The 22,354-nt window shown below is 39.5% G+C and overlaps 1 protein-coding gene across 8 annotated transcripts in view; it reads right to left on the bottom strand.

The window, feature by feature from the left end:
- Nucleotides 1-22,354, bottom strand: part of astn1 (astrotactin 1) — a 415,092-nt gene that overhangs the window by 189,316 nt on the left and 203,422 nt on the right. For all 8 annotated transcript variants that reach the window (XM_071490448.1, XM_071490449.1, XM_071490451.1 and 5 more), the window contains one exon: nucleotides 10,729-10,856. In XM_071490448.1, coding sequence (XP_071346549.1) covers nucleotides 10,729-10,856 — 128 coding nt within the window. The remainder of the gene's footprint in view (nucleotides 1-10,728; nucleotides 10,857-22,354) is intronic.

Genomic DNA, 22,354 nt, shown 5'->3' with positions numbered 1-22,354 from the left:
ATTTTGAGTCACATGCCATGAAGTTAGGAATTTAGGGAAAAAAAAAAACAAACAGAAAACATTACATTGCTTTAGAGCTTAAAGCAGTCCTGTGACACTGCTCATTTGTGTTCTATGCTAGCATGACGGCGGGGACACACATCATGACCAACTATGAATTAACAACCAATTATGAATATGACAGACCAAGACTCCAAGTTTTCAGTCTGGGTGGGACGACAGATAAAATCATTTAGTGCGTGATGTGTGAAGTCTAATCTTAGGTCTTCAGATCCAGTCACTGCCATTCCGTCTCAAACATTTTTTGAAACATGTTTGATGTTTGCAACCGACATGATGGTGACACTCGTCCGCACCAGTCTCTCACCTAAACTGTGATTTTGCAGTGAATACAAACAGTGCAAGCTGCGGGTAGTTTGTTTTGGTACAAGAACACACAGCAGGTGTGATTCTCCCGCGTATATCTCAATGGTTACTGACCAGTCATTCAGTATGTTGTCTAATGCAGTGGTTCTCAAACTTTTTCACATCAAGGATCCCTAAACAAATTAGACCACAGACCCCCACCTGATAAGATTTTCTCCCATGGTCCCCCATCTGATTGTGTGTGGTTTGTTGTGTCTTTGTTTGATTTCAGCTAGTCTCCAGGTTTGTCCTAAGTTGTATTCTTGTATTAGTGTGGTTCTAACAGAGGTCCATGTGTAGATTTTCAAAACAGTCAAGTAGAATCCATACAACTACAACATTTTAATTACTCCATAATCATAAAATGCAACTATATCAAACTGAACTGTGAAAGAAGGACAGTATGCTTATAGTACATTACTCTTTCATATTGTATGTTTCTCTGCATAAATGCCCTGCATTAGGTAGAAGTGATTACTGAATTTGGATATTGAAGTTGATTTGAAATTTGAAGTTAAATGAAAATTGAGATTGTGTTCATTTGATTGATTTTGACTGATTTTTCAAATCTTCATTTTATTAATGTTACATCATTATGTTACATTGCTACAGTTTATATGCAACAATAAGCAGTTAATGAGTAACAGTTTCTAATTAAACATTGCTGCATTTAAATGGCTGATTAGCGTATTGATTTGATGTATACTTTCCAAAGATAATGGGATAATAACAGATGAGTTAAACTGGTAAACTGGTAACAGGAGAGAGAAAAGGAAAAAAAAGTTACAGTTGTGCTGCTCAACATTTATCGTACCACAAAAGTAAAATAGCAAAATGACGATCTTAAAAAAAATGCTTCAAACATGATTTTCTTGTAAAACTTCACATTTAATAAATTTTATCTCACCAAACTCCCTAAATACACCAGTTATTTTCACAATTCTGACACCAAATCAGCCCTGTGAGACATGACTGTTGTTGTGTTTAAGAATTCACTCCAAAATGTGTCTCAGTGCTGAATAAATTATGGCCCCCACATGTTTTCAAAGTACATACATGCTGAATAATTGCTGCACTCCAGCACACTCTGCAGCTCCACTCCCCTTAAACCAGTGACACCGAACTCACTGCCTTATCTGCCTCATCGTGTCTAATCCGCATCTTGACTAGAGTGCAGGATTACGTCTGGAAAACCAATGGGGGAAAGACGTGGGCCCCTGAAGGCATGACCTTCCCTCACTGCCACCAATTATATCAAGGCCTTATAAAATATAGATTATGTGCCATCTCAGTGCTGACATATCTAAAGGCTTGGAGCGTGGGGAGTGTGCGGAGGGGCCATGGGCAGAACCCAAGGAGAGACCAGGTTGACTATGACAAGATGAGGGGAATACAGTAACACAAAGGATGACCTTGATGAGGGAAAGTCGGTCCGCTCTGACAAAGAGAAGATAATTAAATAAATTAAGAGGCTCACTTCCAGAGGACTGTGTGATCAATTCAAATCTAATCAAGGCTCTAAATATTAAAATGCACTGATTGCAAAGATATTCATTACCCTAAACTACAATCTGGACCAATAACCATGTATTATTAATGGATAGGAGCTGAGTTTGGAGCAACTGGCATTTAACTTTGTGTCTTAACCTTTCAGCATAAATGTCAAGTCAAATTCTAATAGAAAAAGTTTGAAGTTCATCCAACAGTAATTTCATACATTTCAGCTCAAGTGTGTTTCCAGGCCCACATATATTCAAGGCCCGAAACACAGTGTGAAAGATGATCAGTGATGATAAGTGAAGTGCCATGATTTCACATTTTACAGGGACACATGATAGAAAACCATCGCAAGTCTCGCCTTCACTTCACAAAAATACATACCAAACACTGTAAATGACAAAATGGAAAAAAAATAAATAAATAAATGTTCCAGTAGCAAGATGTTCCTATGATGTAATCAGCAGAGGTATAAGAAGACAAATCCTGTCAATAAAAAAAAGCCTTACCTCAGATGAATTTTGCCTGGAGGTTTTAATCAAATATGAGGGGCTGCTATCGCCGTGTAGAGCGCTACATGCTTTTTCAGGGTATATCAGGGGTTTAAAAGCCTCTTGTATTGTATGATGCTTACCAAACTGAATTATGTATAAAAAATACTGAAACCTCAAAAAATTTAAAAAAATAATTATAAAAAAAACAAACAAAAAAAAAAAAAACACACAAAAAAGAAAAAACATAAATGAGCTTATACAAACAATATCTAAAACTTGCTGATGGAAAGCTTAAGTTACCTGTTGCCTGCATAACCCTGCCTCCTGAAAATTAATTTTCTGTACAACTTAACTGCAATAACAAAAAATGTGTCCTACAAAACCTGTACGTTATTGTGGTTTAATTGTATTGAAACAAAGTTTCTAAGTGACAGAGCACCATTCACTTTCATTCTTTCTTTTTATGACAAACCACCAAATCTCCACACACGCAAATCAATATTATAGCATTTTCTCTTTTCTTTTTTTATGCAAATGTTATACAGTATATATACTGTGTAACACAGCAAGTATAGTATGGCTAAGACCAGGAAAAGATGATGGTTACAGTTAAGTTTACTGACTGAGTCAAACTTGCTATACACCCACCCCTCCCACCTCCTATGTGTCAAATTGTGTAATTATAATTTCACAATTTTAACAAATATTAATGAGAACACACAAAATGTGACCTGAAATATTAAAGGTATTATAAATAAATTTTGGCACAGGGCCCCTCTTTAAGACTGAACATATATGTCAGAAACAACCTTAGGGCCTTTACCATTTCAGGTTGTGCTGTGCTTCAGTGGTGCATATCACCAAACTAATTTGCAATTTATCATTTACCACAAAGTAACTGACAAATGTTCTGCAACCAAAGGCAACCCAAGGTTGGACTCACTATCACTTTTACCAAGTCATAGATGCCTTACTTTGCATCAATTTGGACATAAAAAAAAAAGATTCTCCTCAAAAGATGTATAAACTTCCAAAGAACATCCTCAGCAGCACTCTCCAGCTATGTCTCTCTCTTTTGAAACTTTTCCTCTGAACACCTAAACTCTTGTGTCAGCTATTTCTCCGAACCTATAAGCAGAAATCTGCGGCTTTGATGACAAACGACAGGAGAGCGGCTGCAGAGCCGTGGTGACTGGCAGGGGTGACTATTTCTCCCTTGGCGTTCTTTGCTGCGTTACAGTCGTCTGAACATACAGCAGCGTGTGCACACAGACACCCATTTAAAAGATACAGATATGATGTGTGTGTTGCAGAGAGCAAAGGCAGTGTCATTATGGTTGCTAGTGGAGAATGAGAGCAGGTCAAGCCCCCCTGCTGCCCTTTTGACCTCCAACAATGGATTCCCTCATCCCAGCTCTGCTCTCCCTCTGCCTGGAGAAAAATGTGTGTCATTCATTCACTTGTTAGCTCCTATTTTACTCTTTTGTTCTTTTCTCTTTCATCTTCTAAAATTCCATTGTCTTTCTTTCCATCTTTCTTGCTCTATTGTCTCTTTTCCTCCCTATTTTTTCATTCTCTATCTTCTCTCTTCTGCACTGTTATCTCCCAAGTTCCATCTTGGGGGAAATCTGCTTAGCAGCCTTGAGCATACTTGCTTTCCAATTAAATCAAGATGTATTTGCCTTTCAAAAACCTCCCTTTCCTCACTCCTTCTCCCATCGGAATAATTGATGGAGGTCTCTGGCCTCATGATGAATGGCTTTCAACCCCACAGATGAATAGGAAGATGAATGATTTTACCCCTGCGAGGGCCAGAGGAGGCTGAAACAAGGAATGCTGACACTGTGACAAATACACTGACCATAGCAACCACACTGGGCCGAATCAGCAAGGGATGGAGGGGTGGCATCCGTTCATCGCAGCTCAACAGACGTTCCACTTGCTGACGCCACCTCTGCACGTCTGTCTACCCCACGGACAATTACCTGAGCCTCGCAATTAACTGCAGGCGCAGCAATGATGCAGACGGCCTGCCAGGAGACGGGTGGAAGTGGCAGTGTGCCAGCTAGCTGGCGCTGTAGAGCTCTGCATTGGACACTTGTGTTTGTGCACTCAGTGGAAATGTGGAGGCCAAGAGAACAGGTGCAGTAAGGTGAGAAAATGCCCCAGGTGACTTCATGAGGATGGTGCCACCACTTTCTTGGCCAAGATTTTGCCACTGAAACAAGTTTCTCCTCTGCCCTCACACAACTTGCTGTCATGCAGCTGAGAGGTAGCAAATGTTTATAAGAACGAATTCAATGAGCGTATGACGGGCCATCTGTTTTGAAGGGCCAACAGGTAAGATTGTCAGTGCCCCGCAGAACATAATGACCATAATATCTCCACGTAGGGGGTGACAAGATTGCTGACTGATTGCTGATCAGTCCCAGTTACTCAATGATTATGTTGCCAGCTGGTGACTCGCTGGCATTCAAAAAACTTTCTGGCCTGAACTGTTTTGGGAAAAAAACTTGTTCTTTCTCATTTCAGGTGCCAAAACTGAAAAGTTGAAAAAGTAAAAAAGACTATCAGCGTAACTGTTACAAAAGTCTGTGGAAATAAGCAGGGACATCAGGGGAAAATCCAGAACTCCACTGTGTTTTTTAAATTTTTAAATTTATTTTTTAATCATGGATTGGTGTCTTTCAGCTCTTGACTGGCTAAATGCATCTGGTTTGCTTATAATTCTGTAAGTACAGCATGAAAGGATGAAAAATGAGCAGCAAACCGTAACAACACTGACATATTATCACCTTTTAAGTTGAAATGGCAATTTGCATATTTATCCATCCAGCAGACATGGAGCAACATTTTGACTCAGCTGGAGTCTCTTTAGCTGCTAAATGCTGCTCACAGCAGGTTTTTACAGCGTTAAAATTACTGCCTATACAACCAAACAATAATTTAAAAGATGTTAAAATGCTCCCCAGCACAGATTGCAAATGTAGAGTCAGGTAATAATTCTGTTAATTTGTCACAAAGTGTGACCCCTTTCAAATGCAGACAGTAATTTAATCCATAGCTATATTATATATATTAAAAAAAATACTGATTATGGCCAACATTTATAGTTTAAGGCTTCAATAAAAATCCCATTATCTCTTTGCTAAAATGACATGAATACAAGGTTTCAAAAGCAGAAACATCAGGTAGAGAGTGGACACAATTACAGGAAAAGGTAAATTATGATAGCTTATCAATGATGAAATGACTCAATAACATTGACTGAAGGACACTGTAAGAAGTACATATTTCAGAGCTATTCAACTGTATTTCATTATATCATAAGCTGTTCTTGGTGTTTTATGTGATGCTTGTATAAAAGTAAGTATATGGCCAAAATATCAATTCTGCTGTGTAACACATTTACTATGCCTGAAGCACCACTGGGTACATTTATGGATACTGAGTGAATGGTTGTCAGCTTTCATGAGGCATTTATGTGATACTTGCATCATTTCTGACAAGACAGTGGAACAGTCTGTCAGTTTATTGAGCATCTTAAATACAAAAAGAGCTTGAGAGTAATGCCTTCTTTCCTCACGCCATCCAACACTGTTACAGAGAAACAATGTATGACATTGAAAAAAACAAAACGATGCATGCATGTTGAATGAGTCATTATTTTACTGCTGCTTTTCACGTCTTCAGCTACAGATAATCACATCATTGCTAAACTTGTTTGAATTGCAGAATTGCTCATAAAGGTTCATTTACATTGGAAGCAATAGTTTCTCCAGATTACTCAGTTTGCATAGTTGTCACTGAGAAAACTAAGTTAAGTCATGTGATAACAAATCTGAGCCCCACAGGAAACTAGTAAATGGACCTTATGGTCATAGCAATAAAGTCAAGCAACATGTGGTCTGTTTTTATTTTTATTTTCATCAACATCTCTATCATAAACAAATTGATATGGCTCAAAAGGACCATGATAAAGGCAATGTTTTAATGAGGCCTTTTTACATGTATCATTTGTGTATTTGTGGTCATGAATGTTGTTTGTCTTTAAAAGAGCAGACTCTTTGGTGGTGGTGGTTTCCTCCTGCTTCCAATCTTTATGCTAAGCTCATTGCCTGCTGGTTCTAGCTTCACATTTAGCATTAGGAGACACAAGAGGGGGAATAACATTCAATGAAAAATGCATGTAAAAAAGTATATATATATATATATATAAATAAATAAATAACTTTGTCAGTACAGAGAGTTTGCATTAGCACAACTACTAACATTGTGTCAGCCACTGCCAGTTACAAGCTAACAAACAGTATAATCAAGTAATGCTTAAGATGATAACTATGCTAACTTTTTTGATACATCTGTTCGTCAGAGATTTTGGCCATAACAAACTCCTCATCTGAGTCTGGGTCTGACTGAGGCCCACACAAGAGTTTAAAACATGTCTGGAAACAAACTTTATGAAACAACAGACACTAGTAGAACAGCAGCTACCCTAAATGTAACATCAGGGCTTAAGTTCTCTATACGACAGATTTTCACATCGTTCCACCTCCCTGTCTTTGGACCACTACATTGTACATTTCTTGCACCAGGCTTTCGTTCACCTCTTGCATTGGTTGGGAACAGTGTGGAAAAACTGCACCACCGCGCCCCAGAGCACTCAGTGTGCTTCTGTGGCACCCAGCTGTATGGTTCGAAATGATATCTCATTTCATGATATTATTCTTCAATAAAGCCCACGACTGCAGCAAAGGCCCAACACAGAGCCACAAGAGAAGTGCTGCCACGTTGGGCTCTGTTCTGGGCCGTGTGCACTGCAAGCCCAGGGGCAATGCAGGGATAAAATGGTTTGAGCTGTGCAGGCAGAAGGGGGACAGAGGAGGGACAGCAGCTCAGGGATGTGACAGCAGAAGATCCATTTAGATTAGACGGTTTTAATATCCTCTGAAGTTTCCAATAAATGACAGTTGGAACCACTGCTGCTCTGGCATCATTTGATTGTCCATCACCTTTGACGCAACCTCAGATGATGCAGTTTTGAATTGCTGCCCTGACTGGCCTTGTACCTCTGCTGTTATATCAACAACAAGCGATAAAACCAGCCTGCAATCTGCTGCTTTCCACTGTAAGGCAATTCACTTAGGCAGTTACACAGGTGTCTGGAATAAACTTAGCCGGCAGGCTGCCTGAATGAAGCATTTTCAGGAAATATGCTAAAATATAATTATTAATTTTACACTCTCTATTATAGTACTCTCTACTGCACTCTGAATGAGAAAAAAAGGTTATTACCTATGCTGGCAGAGCTGGAGGGTATCCTCCCCATTACACATGGCTGCTCTTCACAAAATTCCTGCATGTTGTACAGCTGAAATTCTAGCATTAAGAAAATATTATTTCCAACTTATGTCAAAATGGAGTGGTTCTTTACAGGCAACTTTTCTGTCAAACTGATTTCATTCATACTCAAACACACATACCCCCATGACCGCTCAACATAATTTCAAAAATTTACAGTATAAAAGCAAAAAAAAGTTAGGTCAAACTATGTAGATAATGATGCATCCAGATGGATGATACAAATCGGAGGCACTCTGGAATCACTTGATTTACAGCAAGCCAAGGATTTTCCTCCTCTTTTTAATCCACTTTGCTGTGTGCTGCTCAAACGTCGCTGCCATGAGCCAAACTGGTAATGAAGAGAACAGAGATGGCTTCTAATGACATCGACTAATGAATTCGGACAGTGGTGGTACAACCCATCCCTTTGTGCAACAAAAGCACTTTGGGTTAGGTTAGGGTTTGACTGGATTTATTCATTAAATTAAGCATGGCCTGTCTGGGGCTTCAAGTCACTGTTTTCAGAATTAAACTAAGACCACGACCCCTTAACAAGTGTTAAGGGGTCGTGTTGTGAGTGTCTAAACAAAACCATCAAGGTTTTATCATGCCTTAGTTGTTCCAACAGATTTTATATCACAAAAGCAGATACTGCAGGTAAACTGATGAAATATATTATCAATTATTATCAATTATCAATTTATAATTCAGAGATACATTCAGTATCAGCATGTTGTGACTTGCCAGCATCCTCATTAATGAAAACGAGCCTGGGCAAAAGTTTGTCAAGAAAACTAGGTTCGTAAAACTGTGTATACATGCGACTAAATCAGAAACAATTAAGCATCAATGGTCAATGCAAATCCCTCATGATCTACATATTGCTATGTAATGGCAGCAGCTGATGCAACAAAGAGGACAAGAGGTCAAACAGGTTGGGTGCCTTCACTGCTGTGCTGAGTATGGACCACCCACAGGGGCACAGGGAAGCAAAGTGGAGGGGTGTCAGGTGAGGTGCTAGAGAAGGCAGAGTGTGACAGATCTGCGGTGTCTCTTGTGCAGTCTGTGTGGCTGCATGGTGCCAATGACAACACAGCCATGTTCACTCTGATGATTCTGTACGAAACAAACAACACTAACAAACAGACGAATGAAAACTAAGTAAAATTATAGTTAGTCAAATACTCACAGTATTAGATGATAGGCTTGATATCCAAAACTTAATATCTCCATACAGTCTGGCTCAAATATTGCAATATACAATATAATTGCATCGGGGAGGGAGTGCAGGGGTTTATAATAAAATAATATTGTTGCATTTTATTTTCCAGTTGTTTTTTTTATAATACGTAATTATATTATTCTACTTTATGTTTCAGCTATAAGCTATGCTGTCACTAAACAGCAGTTCAAAGTTATATTCATCACTTGCCACAGTATAACATACAGTAAGCAAAGCAGCAGCATGAAGGTTAGACTCAGCAGCAGCGCAGACTGTGCAAAACTGTAAAAAACAATAACATGAAAAATATTGCACGTGACGGGAAATCTCACAATATTCAATGTTATCAAACATCGGTCCAAGCCTATTTGAAGATTTTGTAAGAAATCTAACATTGCTTTGTTCCGCAATTTTATAAAGAAATATGCTGCAATTTGATGATTATTTCAACAGTTAATGTGGTGGAGATCAAAAAACAGCAGGATATTCAGTTTTGATGTTGGGTACAGGTGAGCCAGACCTCCCAGAATCTGCCACCTGACACATTCTGGCATCATCTGTGCCATTTCAGCTGTGCTGCGGTGCACTCAACAACCAAGCTGTGCTGTGGAATGTGGAAAGTAATGAATTGCAGATGTTAATGGTAAAGAGTTGACTTGGTCTGTATACAGCTACAACCACATATCACTGAGGGCCTCAGTGTTTATCCGATTATTTGTCTGATAGGAAGTAAATCTTTGATAAGGATCATTATATAATCTGACTTCTGTTCACTACTTCACTATGCAGTATGTCAGAGTTTCATACAGATGTGCACGTTCTCCTGTCAACTTTATTTTTATAAATCCCAACTTTTCCATGGGAAGAGATACATATCATTCAAGCCCCGTTTTGTGATACAAAGAGATTATAAATGAGGCCCTTGATAAGTTAATTCATAACATTTCCAAGTTAGATTTATAAACTAGAATTACTGCCTTGCGGTTGTATACCTCCTCCAACTGTTTCAGATTACATCCCTGTTTATTTAGTCATAAAATATTAGCCATTTGTGTGGCATTTGTTATAATTGCTGTGTGTAATGATTAAAATGCGTTTTGTGAGGTCACACTGACCTTGACCTTTGACCACCAAAATCTAATCAGTATATCCTTGAGTCCATGTGAATGTTTGTACCAAATTTGAAGATACTCCCTCAAGCCATTACAGAGATATTGCATTTACAAGGTCACCATGACCTTAACCTTTGACCACCGAAGTCTGATCAGTTCATCCCTGAGTCCAAGTGGACATTTGTGCCAAATTTGAAGTTTCGTCAAGGCATGACTGAGATATTGTGTCCATGAGAATGGGACAGATGTCCGTAAAGATGGACAACCCAAAAACAATATGCCTCTGTGCTGGCAACAGCCAGAGCCAGAGGTATGTTGTTTTCAGAATCTGGGCAGTGTTTTGTTCCTTTCTTTTAAAACCTATTTTCCGTTGCACATTAGTGGGATATGAACTTCTTGCTGAATGCACCGTGTGATCAGAGCTTCTAGGACGTCCACCTGGATCAACTTGGGTGTTATATGGGTGATATATTAACACACAGATGCTGCCAAAATACCAGAACCAAGCTAGTCTGAATATGGTTTGGACCAAGCTCAAACTGGGTTCAGGGTCAGGTCTCACTTATTGTCCTTTTTTATGGGTAATGGGGATTTCCAACAGGCCAGTGATGAAGTACTATTATGGAGGTGCAAGCTATGAAATATGGTTTCATACCTGTGAGGTATTCTGGGTCGGGCACAGGGTCCGACAGCTCCTCATGGCACTGAACCTCCGTTGGCACCGATGCCACCACCATGCCATCTGGGAGCTGCTGCTCGATACCGCGGGCAAAGTTCTTCTGCCTGATGAGAAGAGAGTCGAGACAAGAGGTTCTTGTTATAGACTTGAGTACTCAGTCATCTCACATGGAGAGAGAGAGAAGAGAGGGAGATTGGAAGCAAGTGGGAAAACAAGGAGGGATAGATGAAATTGAGGATACGTACTGTAAGGGAGATGAATGAGAATGATGAGTCTAAAAGGTCAAAAATTTGCAGCATACACTACAGTCAAGTTTTTTTAGTGTCTCTTTTTTTGTTTGTTTGGTAATCTTTAATATGCTAGTGAAAGGCATATTTCAACCAATCACTTCTGCGTTCTCCGTACTAATATTCTTCCTATCCACTCTATTTCCTTGTATGTTTTTGTGTTTGCCTTGTTACCAAGGCAAACACTGGTGAAGCTTGAAGTGCTCCACCCAAATCTCTGATTATCTCTCTGAAGTGTGATGATGATAGTCAGATATCATCACTACTGATGGTTTACAGGTGCATGTGACCAGTAACTGACACTATAGAGTCTATAGATAGTTTTTAAGGAAGCCTATGTGGTCTTATTAGAGAACATCAGTGTTGTGACAGTCAAATTATATTTCTGTGGAGAGGAACTCGACCTCTTTGTATCTACACAGCGTTTCAGTCATGAATCTACAGAGAGGTTCATGCATCGGGTCCTGGTTTCCAGACCATCAATGCCACAAAGAGGAGCACAATATATTCCTGTTATGAGACCTGTTTGGAAAACCTTGTAAAATCATGTAATACCACCAGGGAATTAAACAAACACAAGTCTGAATTTCAGCTTCTGAAATTCCATGATAGTCTAGAAATCCTTTAATGTAGTGGGAATATTGTTTCATTTTTTTCCAAACATTTGTTAGATAACAGTGTTTGTTGATGCTGACATAACTGCCTGTAGCACTTTTTGTTATTTATGACTTTAAAATAAAGTGTCCTCAAAAACTATGAATCATTTTGGACTGACAACCTTCATTGAAAGCTGTGGCAAAACACAGAGGTGAAGGAGTCAGAAGAAAATGAACCCAGGATGAAGGCTGAAAGGACAGAGCAGATCAAAGCTGGGTAAATACGTGTTCTCATAAGTGGCAGATAATAAAGCAATACTTTCAGATCATTAACGGAAAATCAATACAGAGTAACAATTATGCAGGACTGTAGCAATGTACTGAGGAGACAAAGTCTCACATTAAGCACGTCATTTTTCATTATGTTGATTACTCTGCTGCAATGTGACTCATCTTCAGTCTGGGAGCTGACATCCTCATTTGTCTGTTGTTGCCTGTGACTCTTGGTTGAACTCACTCATTTTGTCCACTCCATCATTCTTTGTCTCAATGCCAGTGAGGTTCACAAGGCTCCGAAAGAGAATGGCTTCAATAAATCAGTAACTTAAGTCATTCAGGTGTCCTGGAACCAAAGCTGATGAGAATATATCTTTTCTCCTGCAGGATCCATTGTCCTCTGATTATTTTGATTCCCACCTCATAATTTATAAAAAGGTACCAGACAATCGTGTACATTTGCAGCAACATTACGGAGCCTTGAGCTGTTTATTAAATACTGTCACTTAAAGCTGCGTCTTTTTCCTTTTTCTACTTGGGGTTGGACATCTATAACAACCTAAAAATCATACAGACATTACATACTGAGGCCTAAAAATGAATATGATCAGCTGGTCTGTTCAGATGAAAACTGTGAGCCTAACATTCATGTTCTTGCTGCTTACTCTTGTACTCCTAAATGCTCCACTATGTTCACCAGCTAGTTGCTAACTTTGTTTGCCCTTTGCTGAAGAGTGGGATCATCAGAGTATTTGTCCCATAAAACAGCTGCCTGTTGCCACTGGAAACAAAGTTAATGAGAGCGGTGGGACTGAACCAAAACAGCTGCCTTATTGAACCAAAGAGTAGGATGATAATGCTCTGTGGGTTTATCTGTATAGGTGAAACCCCGTCATGTTACACAACCCAATTTGAACCACGCTTCATGTGAACAGACAGATTAGTGAGCTTTAAAGAATAATCCCAGTTTATTTTAAATTTAGATCTTATTTTTGTAACTTTGGCCTCATTCCTAAGACTATGGGACCATTTCACTCACCAAAGTAACTGGTGGGATCTAGTGACAACATTACAACCTTAACCTGGCAACCTGTAAACAGGCCAAGAGCTAAGCAAAAATAAATGTGTATGTCATGAAGGTAGTTTGAAGTAAACTCACAGATATAACAAAAAGCAGATCTGTAAATTCTAATGACTGTTTGGGTCACAGTGTTCTCCTTCACCTTTGTTTTGTCTTCACAAAAAAAAGTTTACAAAAATTTTAAAAACCTCTCTGAGTGCTGGGCTGTTGGTTTCCTCTCAGATATCTATAGCAATGATGTTGTGTTCCCAGAACTCAGCAATTAACATGTGTGCAATGTAATATTTACTGTTAGGAATGAAAGAGGAAATATACCTAAACATAAAATCAGTTAACAAACATAGCTGGTCTGTGGAAAAAATAATTTTACCAGTGTAGCAAGAGAAACATTTCTGAGTCTCAACACCTCTGGATAAATGACTCATTTGCTGCTGTTTATTTTGCTCTGAAATTTCAAATTACCACTTTCTGTATGCTGGAATTATTTCCCAGCAGTAATCTAATCTGACACTAGTTATTAAATTAAGCAAATAAGATCTATAGCATCTCACTTAGACCAAATCAATGTTCTTTTCAGTTGCAGTCCCATTTATGACTACTCTTTTTTTTTTTTTTATTAAAAATCGGTGATAAAAGCCTTGCACTTTTAAAATATGCATAGCAGTGGCCATTAATGGTTCACACCAGTGACAGTTTTCCCGTTAATATACACTATGCATAATATACCATTTAATTCAAGTAGTGCTCATGAATTTCCCCACAGCTTAGGCCATGAGCTGTGGGGGAAAAAAAAGGACACAAAAATATTTACAAATAGCTAACTGTTGACTTTGGGAAAGTCACAGTTAGAGAACGATGAAAGCCATTGCTGGAGTAGAAACAACACTGCGTCAAAAGCCAGCGTTCAAATGACACCTTATTTACATGGTCATGGCGTGGCCAGGGGAGCAACATAATTAGAGGGAAATCAGGCTGATGAAAACAAAAGTAAAGTTGGCTGCTGGTGATGCTGCTGGGTGTTAAGGCACTACACTGGGAGAAGACTCCTCTGCATCTTGAGCTGAGTAGTCATATAGTTTCTTGTCTGTTGCTAAATTTGAAGCCCAAAACAATGAGAAACAAGGTTGGTTGGGATTTTATTGTCACTGGAGTCAAACATCTGTCAGTTTCTGCTGAAAGCAATTATGCATGCTTTCAGTTGTCAGTTTAACAAAGCAAACAAAGTGAGAATGTGATGAATGAATTTCAGTTGTCTTTGCTGAAGACAGTGATTTCTTTTTCTATCTTAGATGCATGCTAAGTGGAATATGGGATGAGTTCCTATTGCTATGTTCATGTCTGACAGTTTTCATTGTTAATTTTGTTAGATGATGACATGTAAGGCATGTAACACTGAACAGCCATCTGCCAGAGTGAGGATGTCATAATTTTTACCAGCCACAACAGCGTGGCTGCTTTTTGCGAGTCTCGCCTTGTATATATGAGAGAGAGAGAGAGAGAGAGAGAGAGAGAGAGAGAGAGAGAGAGATCATGGAAAAATGTGGTGCTGGAGACATCTAGTGTAGCGGGAACTACCACAGAGGTGGTAGTGAGCAGGGGAGACTTGGGACAGTTGCAACAAGTCTTTTTTCTCCAATCAGAAACATGCTCATGAGTGATGAGTGGTGCCACTCATACTGCACATGCTCAGTTGGACCCTCCCCAACTGGGACAATAGAAGATACATTCAACATCTGCTGCTCCATTTATTAGAAAAAAAAAAAAAAAAAAACCTTTTCAGATATGAAAGTAATTTTCTTTATGAGCTGTGTCAAACTGTCCTGACTGTTTCAATGAATTAATCAAAACTTAGTTTGAGTCATTGTTTTGTTGACCTCCAAATGACATGGTTAGCATATGTCGAGACTGAGTCTGTTCAGTCATGACTGATGGGGATGGGACGATTGCAGCAAGGAATTGTAACTGTCCTGAAGCTCAGCAGTTAAATCAAAACAGACAACACAACAGTATTTTTCAACATTTTTAGTCCAAAATAGCCAAAATGAGCAACTGTATTTGTCCCATAGCATGACAGATGTAACTATAATTGCTCACTATAACACATACAAACATGTTATTTTGGGAATTATTTAGTTAGCCTCTCACGGTCTTATAATATATTTGTCGGTTCTGTTTATCATAAGTAATAGCATAAATAATTTGTGCCTATTTTGACTCAAGGTAGGCCTAACTCCATAACTGTTCTTTGATCATTTAAAAGATAAATAATACCATTATATTATTGTCCAAAATATGCATATTTTCAGAATATTATGCTTATTGAAACAAAAAGCAACAGTTAATTAGTGAAATTCAATGTGTTCTTAATATGTGTCAACCATTCCTGATCCGAGTTCCTCCATTCAAATAATTATTAAGAATGATGAGTCATCTCTAAATTAAACTCATAAACAGATGTAAGTTAGATATATAAATGTTTGGTTGGTCTAGTCCAAATAGTATCAGAGTAACAGAGAAAGTCAAAGAGTTGCAGCTGATTCTCCCCTACTTTGGCAGGTGTGGCGACAGTGTCAGAACCATGCAAGTGGTCTGACCCATGATTACTGATTATCTGTAATAATGTAGTATTACAATAATGTAGTCAGGGTGTCAGCATGTTGATGGTGTTGCAGCTGATGTCTAAGAATGAAATCTCTTTAAATTTCAGGAGCTGCCAAAACTTACGAAAGCTAAACTAAACTTATATCTTGTAGGAGCCGTGGTGAACTATTGAAATGTGACAAAGCAACAAAAGGAAACTGATTAACAACAACCCCCCTCTGACTTTTTGTCTGATTTCTTCATGCTGATCCCCCTGATGGTGTGACTAAATAAACTCAAAGCTTTCAATGAGAAACAATAGGGGCCACCATTCACCTTTTACACACCTCATCCTCCCCATTAGTTTTAATTAAAAGAGTCAATGAAGGTATACCTCTTCAGGGGGGATTTTGAAGGTGTGGTACAGTAGATTGAGGTGAGCCAAAAAAACTAAGACACAGTAAAAAAGATGCCTACACAAAGTAGTTTGGGTGGGAGGTTGTCAGGTGGGAGCGTGGTCTTAATTATTGATCCCAAGCAGCCACCAGAATGAGAACAAAGGGCACTAAAATATTCATTAAAACCTGCTCTGAGCTTGTCGTGTGACAGAGGAGTGGAGATGGGAGGGAGGACAGTGTCAGGAGTAATGAGAGGAGGTTAGCTTTTTAACATCTCATTACTGGAGTCCATTGGCTCCCACAGAGACAGCAAGATAGAGACCCCTGCCTCTGAGCTCTGTAATATGAATCCAGATCATATCAAGCCTGATGCTCCTAAGATGTCACCATGACCTCCTTCCTGGGCACAAACACATACCTCGTGTTGCTTTGTGACCAAAATTATATTGTGCTCTACCAGCCTGCTGCCAATGACAGTGACACAACTGGATTTCACCTAGGAGGAAATCAAATAAATCAACCCTGTGTTTTTGAAATGATAATAACATATCCTGTGTGTGAAGCAGAAGGGGAAGCTTCCAGCATGGAAAGGGAGGGGTGCATTTCCTTTCTGAAAAACATGAGAAGCATTTCAGGGCTGGTGAGCTTGAAAGACGAACCATGAGGGAGGCATGCTGGGTGGAGCGAATCAAACCGGCTGTGTGTGTGTGATGATGCTCTCTGGAGATGTAGCTGAAAGGGCTTGGCTGTCCAGTAGACGGAGAGTGTGCACACCTACTGTGGCCGTGTGTTTGTGGGTAACTGTGAGAGAGCGTGTGTTTGTGTGTATACCTGAATGCCCTGGCAATTGCTCTACGTGTGTGCATGTTATGCCACTGGGCACCTGCTCACACCACTTGCTGCTTTCCATTTATTCCCCCCACCCCCCTCCTTCTGTTCCTTTAGACAGTCTAAATAGAAAACCCTCGCAGGGGCGACAGAGTAGGTCCATTTCCCCCCAATACAGGCCTTTCTTCCTCAATAAATAAAACATTAGCAGGCAAAACTTTCCCCTGGAGGGATTGTTTACAGTGTTTTGATTTTCTGTGGATGAGCGGGGAATTTTGCGTCAGGCAGCAGAATAAAGGAAGGAGTAACAAATAAGTTGATAGCAGGAAAGAAAAAGATATGGTGGCTATTGCAGGAAACAAAATTCAAACAGCAAAGATTATGGGATGTGCTTGGAGTGAGAAAAACAAACCTCCACTGATGATTAAACAATATTAAAATTTGACTTCTTTTCACAGGATGATGAAGACAGATGCTTTGTGCCACTCCAAAGCAGTGGGGCAGAAGCTTTTGAAGATGAGCCAGAGAACACCACATAAAGGTTTACTTACTATCCCTCCCTCCATCTCTGCTTCTTTTGCTGCTTTCTCTCAAGGGCAAAGGGTAGATCCAAAAGGGTTATGGGAGGACACGGGTCACCGTGCTGTTTCACTTGCATATTTTAGTTACCACTGAGTCGAGTCAACGGCAGCCTCAAGTTGCTGTGAGAAATAACGGAATTTTCTGACTAGAGGTAATTTAGCACAGTCTCAGTTAGCTGCACACTCCTCAGTGTTACTGTCTAGCGGGAGTGCAGGGAGCAGTGAAGGGTCCAGACTTTAGGACAGCATTTCAAAGCTTCAGTTATTTTTCAAAAGAACTGCATTTGAGCCAGTGAATCTACTGTGTGACTTTGTATTTGAATGAAGGAAAGAACACTTCCCTCCTGCTGTTCCTATTTGAGTTGCACTCCAGCATTTTACTTGTTGCATTTTACAAGAGACAGTTTTAAAGAAATGATCATAGTGAAAGTAACAAAAGCCCCGATGTACTACACCCCAGTTTGGGTCAAACGCCAAAACACTGGATCCTACATTTCCCATAATCAGGGCTGAGTTCTGACAGCTGCTTCCATATTTGTGGTCCATGAAGACCAGCAGAGGGGATTAGTTATCCTACATCAGACAATCTAGCTGATGCATGGACATATTACTTAAAGGGCCCCATGGGGTTCAGGGGACCTTCGAAGCCTCTGTTTGAAGCGACTGTTAGCATTGCTGGTTGAGAAGACAAAAAACAACAAGCATATGCAGAATGACCACAAAGAGACAAAATGACCAAACCTGTGTCTTCGAATCTGTGGCTCTTGCTCTGACACAGGAGTGGCAGGGGACCTTTTACATGTCTATGCCCAAATGCCTATTGTGACCTAATCCATCCATGAGCTGATCTTAATTACAGAAAAAAAAACAACATGTCAGATAAATGTAATTAAAATTTCATATCTTATGCTTGAGATTATTTAGGCTGTCACTGGAAACAAACAGCGGAAAAGTTAAAAAAAAAAAAAAAAGTAAGCAATTATTTTGGTAATTGATTATCCTGTTGATGAATGGATTGGTCTAAACACCACCAGAAAATGTATATCATTTCCTACATCCCTAGGTGTTGTTATGAAAAGTCTTGCTTTGTCTGACCAGAAGTCCAAAAAACAAGATATTCAACTAATCTCACATCTGAGAAGCTTAAAACTAAACAATGTTACTTGTTTAAAAAATGACTTAAAAGTTTAACTATCAAAGTAGCTGCTGATTAATTTTCTGTCAGTCAACTAATGCACAAATCATTGCAGCTGTACTTGCAAATGGTGGAAGCTAAACCTGCAGCAAATTCATTTTCTGGGGATGTGAAAGAATTCAGTTTGATACTAATAAAATCCTGTCAACACCCAACCTACTGAATAACATCTCCACTGTGTCTTTTGAACCTGCCTGGTAAATGGTGAAACATCTGTTCAGCTCATCGTCCCTTGTTTGTAATGCAGTCAGAAAGGTAAGATTACTCAAGTCATTTCACTCCAATGATTTTCTGTTGACTTGAAAAAAACTCCTCCAGAGAACATGATAGAACTGTTGATCCTGCCTATAACGAGTTAATTCATATGTGCCATCTCAGGAGTGGCGCTTTAACAGTAACACCACTTGGAATGCAACATTTTCTAGGTTATTGCAGCATGGTGGAAGATGTAATCTGATATATCTTTAAAATACAGCACTGCAACAGGAACCTCATTTGAGCAACCATTTGATAATGACTGGTCAGACTGTGCTTCTACTTCTAGTCTTTCCCGCTCTGCAACATTTGACATTTTGTTTTTTGGGGGATATAATCTTTCATTGTTTCATATGTAACAAACTGGTTTTGCAGCAAGTCTCCTGATCTAAATTGAGTTCAGCACTGACTTCAAACCCCTCACGGATCTCCGATATTCAATTGCGATGCTCTCCTCCCGTAAGTTGTGTTCATTTTACATTCAAATGTTCATCTGGTCCAATTAGGTTTAATTTCAGCACACGGGCTCCTGGTCAGTTTTAATTCATTTGCTGCCGTCTCTTATAATTAGGCCTTGCATTAACCATGGCTCCCAAAAGAGTCCGCCTTCCTCTTTCACCACCTCATCTGCACAGGAAGCATTTGGTGCTCTTCAAAGTCTGCCCCAGACCCCACTCTCCATTCACAAGCATTTTCAAATGAGATCAGAGCATTTGAGATTTAGATTCTTGATGATGTTAACTTTCCTGCTTCACCCGTACCTCCCTCTCTACAACTCCAGTGGTGGATCCCTAAGTGGGTGACTTGCCTCCGGGCAGCGGAATCCATGCATGGCCCAAATTAAATTCCTGAGCCGCAGAGGACTTTGCTGACCTTCTGGCTTCCTGAGTTCACCAGAAATGATTGCAGCACGTGGACAGTGATAATTAACCACCTTCAAAGTATTCTACTATCCACATCAAACCCTGTACATAATGTGTACAGGGTTTGATGTGGATAGTAGAATACATTGAAGGTGGTTACATTATGAAAGGGACACAGCATCTATTTGAACCTGTACGTAAGTAACTGTAAGTCTCTCCAAAGAGGTGACAGTGTTTTTTTTTTCCCCAAGTATTTCTTCTCCTCAGAGTATTTGCCTGAGATTAGGAGAAATGTCTTGTTTTATAGAGGACAATCCCTGACAATGGCACACTTTACTGTCACTATTATCTTTTTTTATTGGGAGGGAATTGACATAAAAAAAAAAAAAAAATCTACCATAAAAGCCTTGCCCCATAATGAAATAACCTTTAAATATATTAATTCAGTCCGATAATGCTTACAACCTGTGGTGACATGTCTACCTCATGATCATGTATTCATGGCAACTGTCCATTTTTCCATCGTGTGATTTAAACCAGATTCCAGCCTTAGTGTATCTCCAAGGTTGTGCTGTATCGCTCTTAGGAAACTAACAATTCTGTCAAATATAACTATTCTATAGGGGATTTGGGTACAGTCCAATATACCATCCAGTACCTGCCTGAATGGGTGTGAAATTAATCATAAGAAAGCGTGCTCCCCATGGAAGACATCTTGTGCTGGCTTTTCAATAAATATAGGATAAATAAGTGCCTTGTCTCTTCTGTGGTTTATTTGTACCAACACTCTTGACAACCATGAAATATAGAAAGTGCGACAACATTCTGGAAAGGACATATGGAATTAGTTTTCATCAGTTATTACATTCAGGTAATAGATTACTTTTGACCCACAATAACCAATTCTGATTTAAACACAGATCTAAAAGATAATCAAAAGTGCTTTTTTTTCATTACTGTTTGCAGTGACAGTAACCAACATACAGTGAGGGTGTATGTGCACTTTAGGCTGTTTGTCAGTAAATAAATGATACAACACCTCAAGACACAAGTTCCCTCGTCTCCCCTATGCTGCTCAACTACAGTCCAGACGATGAGCCAGGAAAGGTTAATACTGTGGCAGGAAAATACAGGATTCTGCATTGTCATTGGACAGTGTCATTGACAGTTAATGGTAAATATTTTGAAGATCACCCTCAAAGTGGTTTTCAGATACTATTCATCTATACTGCACGTGACGTGTTTAGTATCAGTTGAAATGAATAATCCTAATAGTACTTCAGCCAGGAAGGAGGGCAGAAAGATGAAGATGACTTTCAGCATAGGAATGACAGGCAGCATAAACTCATAAGACAGGACAGGCCCCGAAGAGAGACTGGCTACTGCTACTGTCATGAAAAAGGTATGTTTTTGTCTGGTCCATATTTTTCTCTGTGGTGTAGTAAAAAGCTTGCACACTGAGATGGGGGTTTTTGCAATGGGAGTAGGAGGGGGGCAGGGGGTAGTTGTAGTTTAGTAGTGGCATTACAATGATCCTCTGCGCTTCATGTTCCTACATATCTGATTAGGTCACAGATTTTTCTCCTTGACAAATTCTGCACTCCTGTGACAGGGGGTACATTTTGGTGATGATTTCCACAGAACATAGGATTTGAATTCTGGCATTAATCCTTCTATGAAGTAAATATTTTGGGATGGTGGGGGGTGTTTGAATCTGCTCATCTCGGAAAATTAAACTATCACACCACAAAGTGAAATTTGCTTATGCAAAATAGTTGGGGGCTGGAAGTTTGGTACATAATGACTACGGGCAGGTCTCAATGTTTGCAGATAGCATCTCTGCTGTCTCCACTTACTTCTGTCTGGTATTTAATTCAATAAAGAGTCAAAGCTCTTCAAGCTAACACTAACTGGACAATAAATACATGGAGAGCGGTCTGCAAATCATTGCTGTGTAGTGGACACTTGATAAAATTGAGTGGTTCCACACAGCTGTGAGCGTTTCCTCTGTTTTGGACTCTGGCACTGTTAAAAACAACTTGCTACTGGTCAACACTGGTGTGCAGAAATTCAGAAATGAACTCTATGTGAAATGTTGGGAAACATTTTACATCCCTTTGTGTCCAGGTCATTCAAGTCTTTGACCCCACTTAGACCTAGTAGTAACATGTGATGTGTACCTGGGTAAGCCCTTGCCTTTACACCTGGTTTTAGTGCATCTGTGTCAGATACAATATGCCTGCGCTCAGATCAGATTTCAACATGCAAATTAGGTTGCCAAAATTAACAAACTTGACTCAGGTGAAGGAAAGCAGCACTGCTGTATGGGATATGCTCGTTTTTTCTTTGCTAAAGGGAAGGTCATCTGTATATTCTGCCTGGCTGGTTTGAGATATCAGAAGAGGCAAAGTTGGTTTTTCAGTGTGTTTGGTGAGTTGTCCTCTTAAGATAGGGGCCAAACTGTACACACTGCATTTACACCCGCCTGAGATTAAATCACAACAGAGCTACACCACTACTCTAAGAGCATTTTGATCAAAGTGATTCAGTGGGTTTACTGCTTGAATTTACATATTTTTCCTTGTCAAGATCAGAGATTCAGATACAGGTTGCATGTTCATACCAGTAACAAATCATGTCTCTATCTGCACTTACAACTGTG

The sequence above is a fragment of the Trachinotus anak genome, unplaced genomic scaffold (assembly GCF_046630095.1).
Source record: "Trachinotus anak isolate AG129_WGS33_773 ecotype Australia unplaced genomic scaffold, CSIRO_AGI_Tana_v1 ptg000012l, whole genome shotgun sequence".
NCBI lineage: Eukaryota > Metazoa > Chordata > Actinopteri > Carangiformes > Carangidae > Trachinotus > Trachinotus anak.
This window is presented reverse-complemented; position numbering and strand designations above follow the sequence as displayed.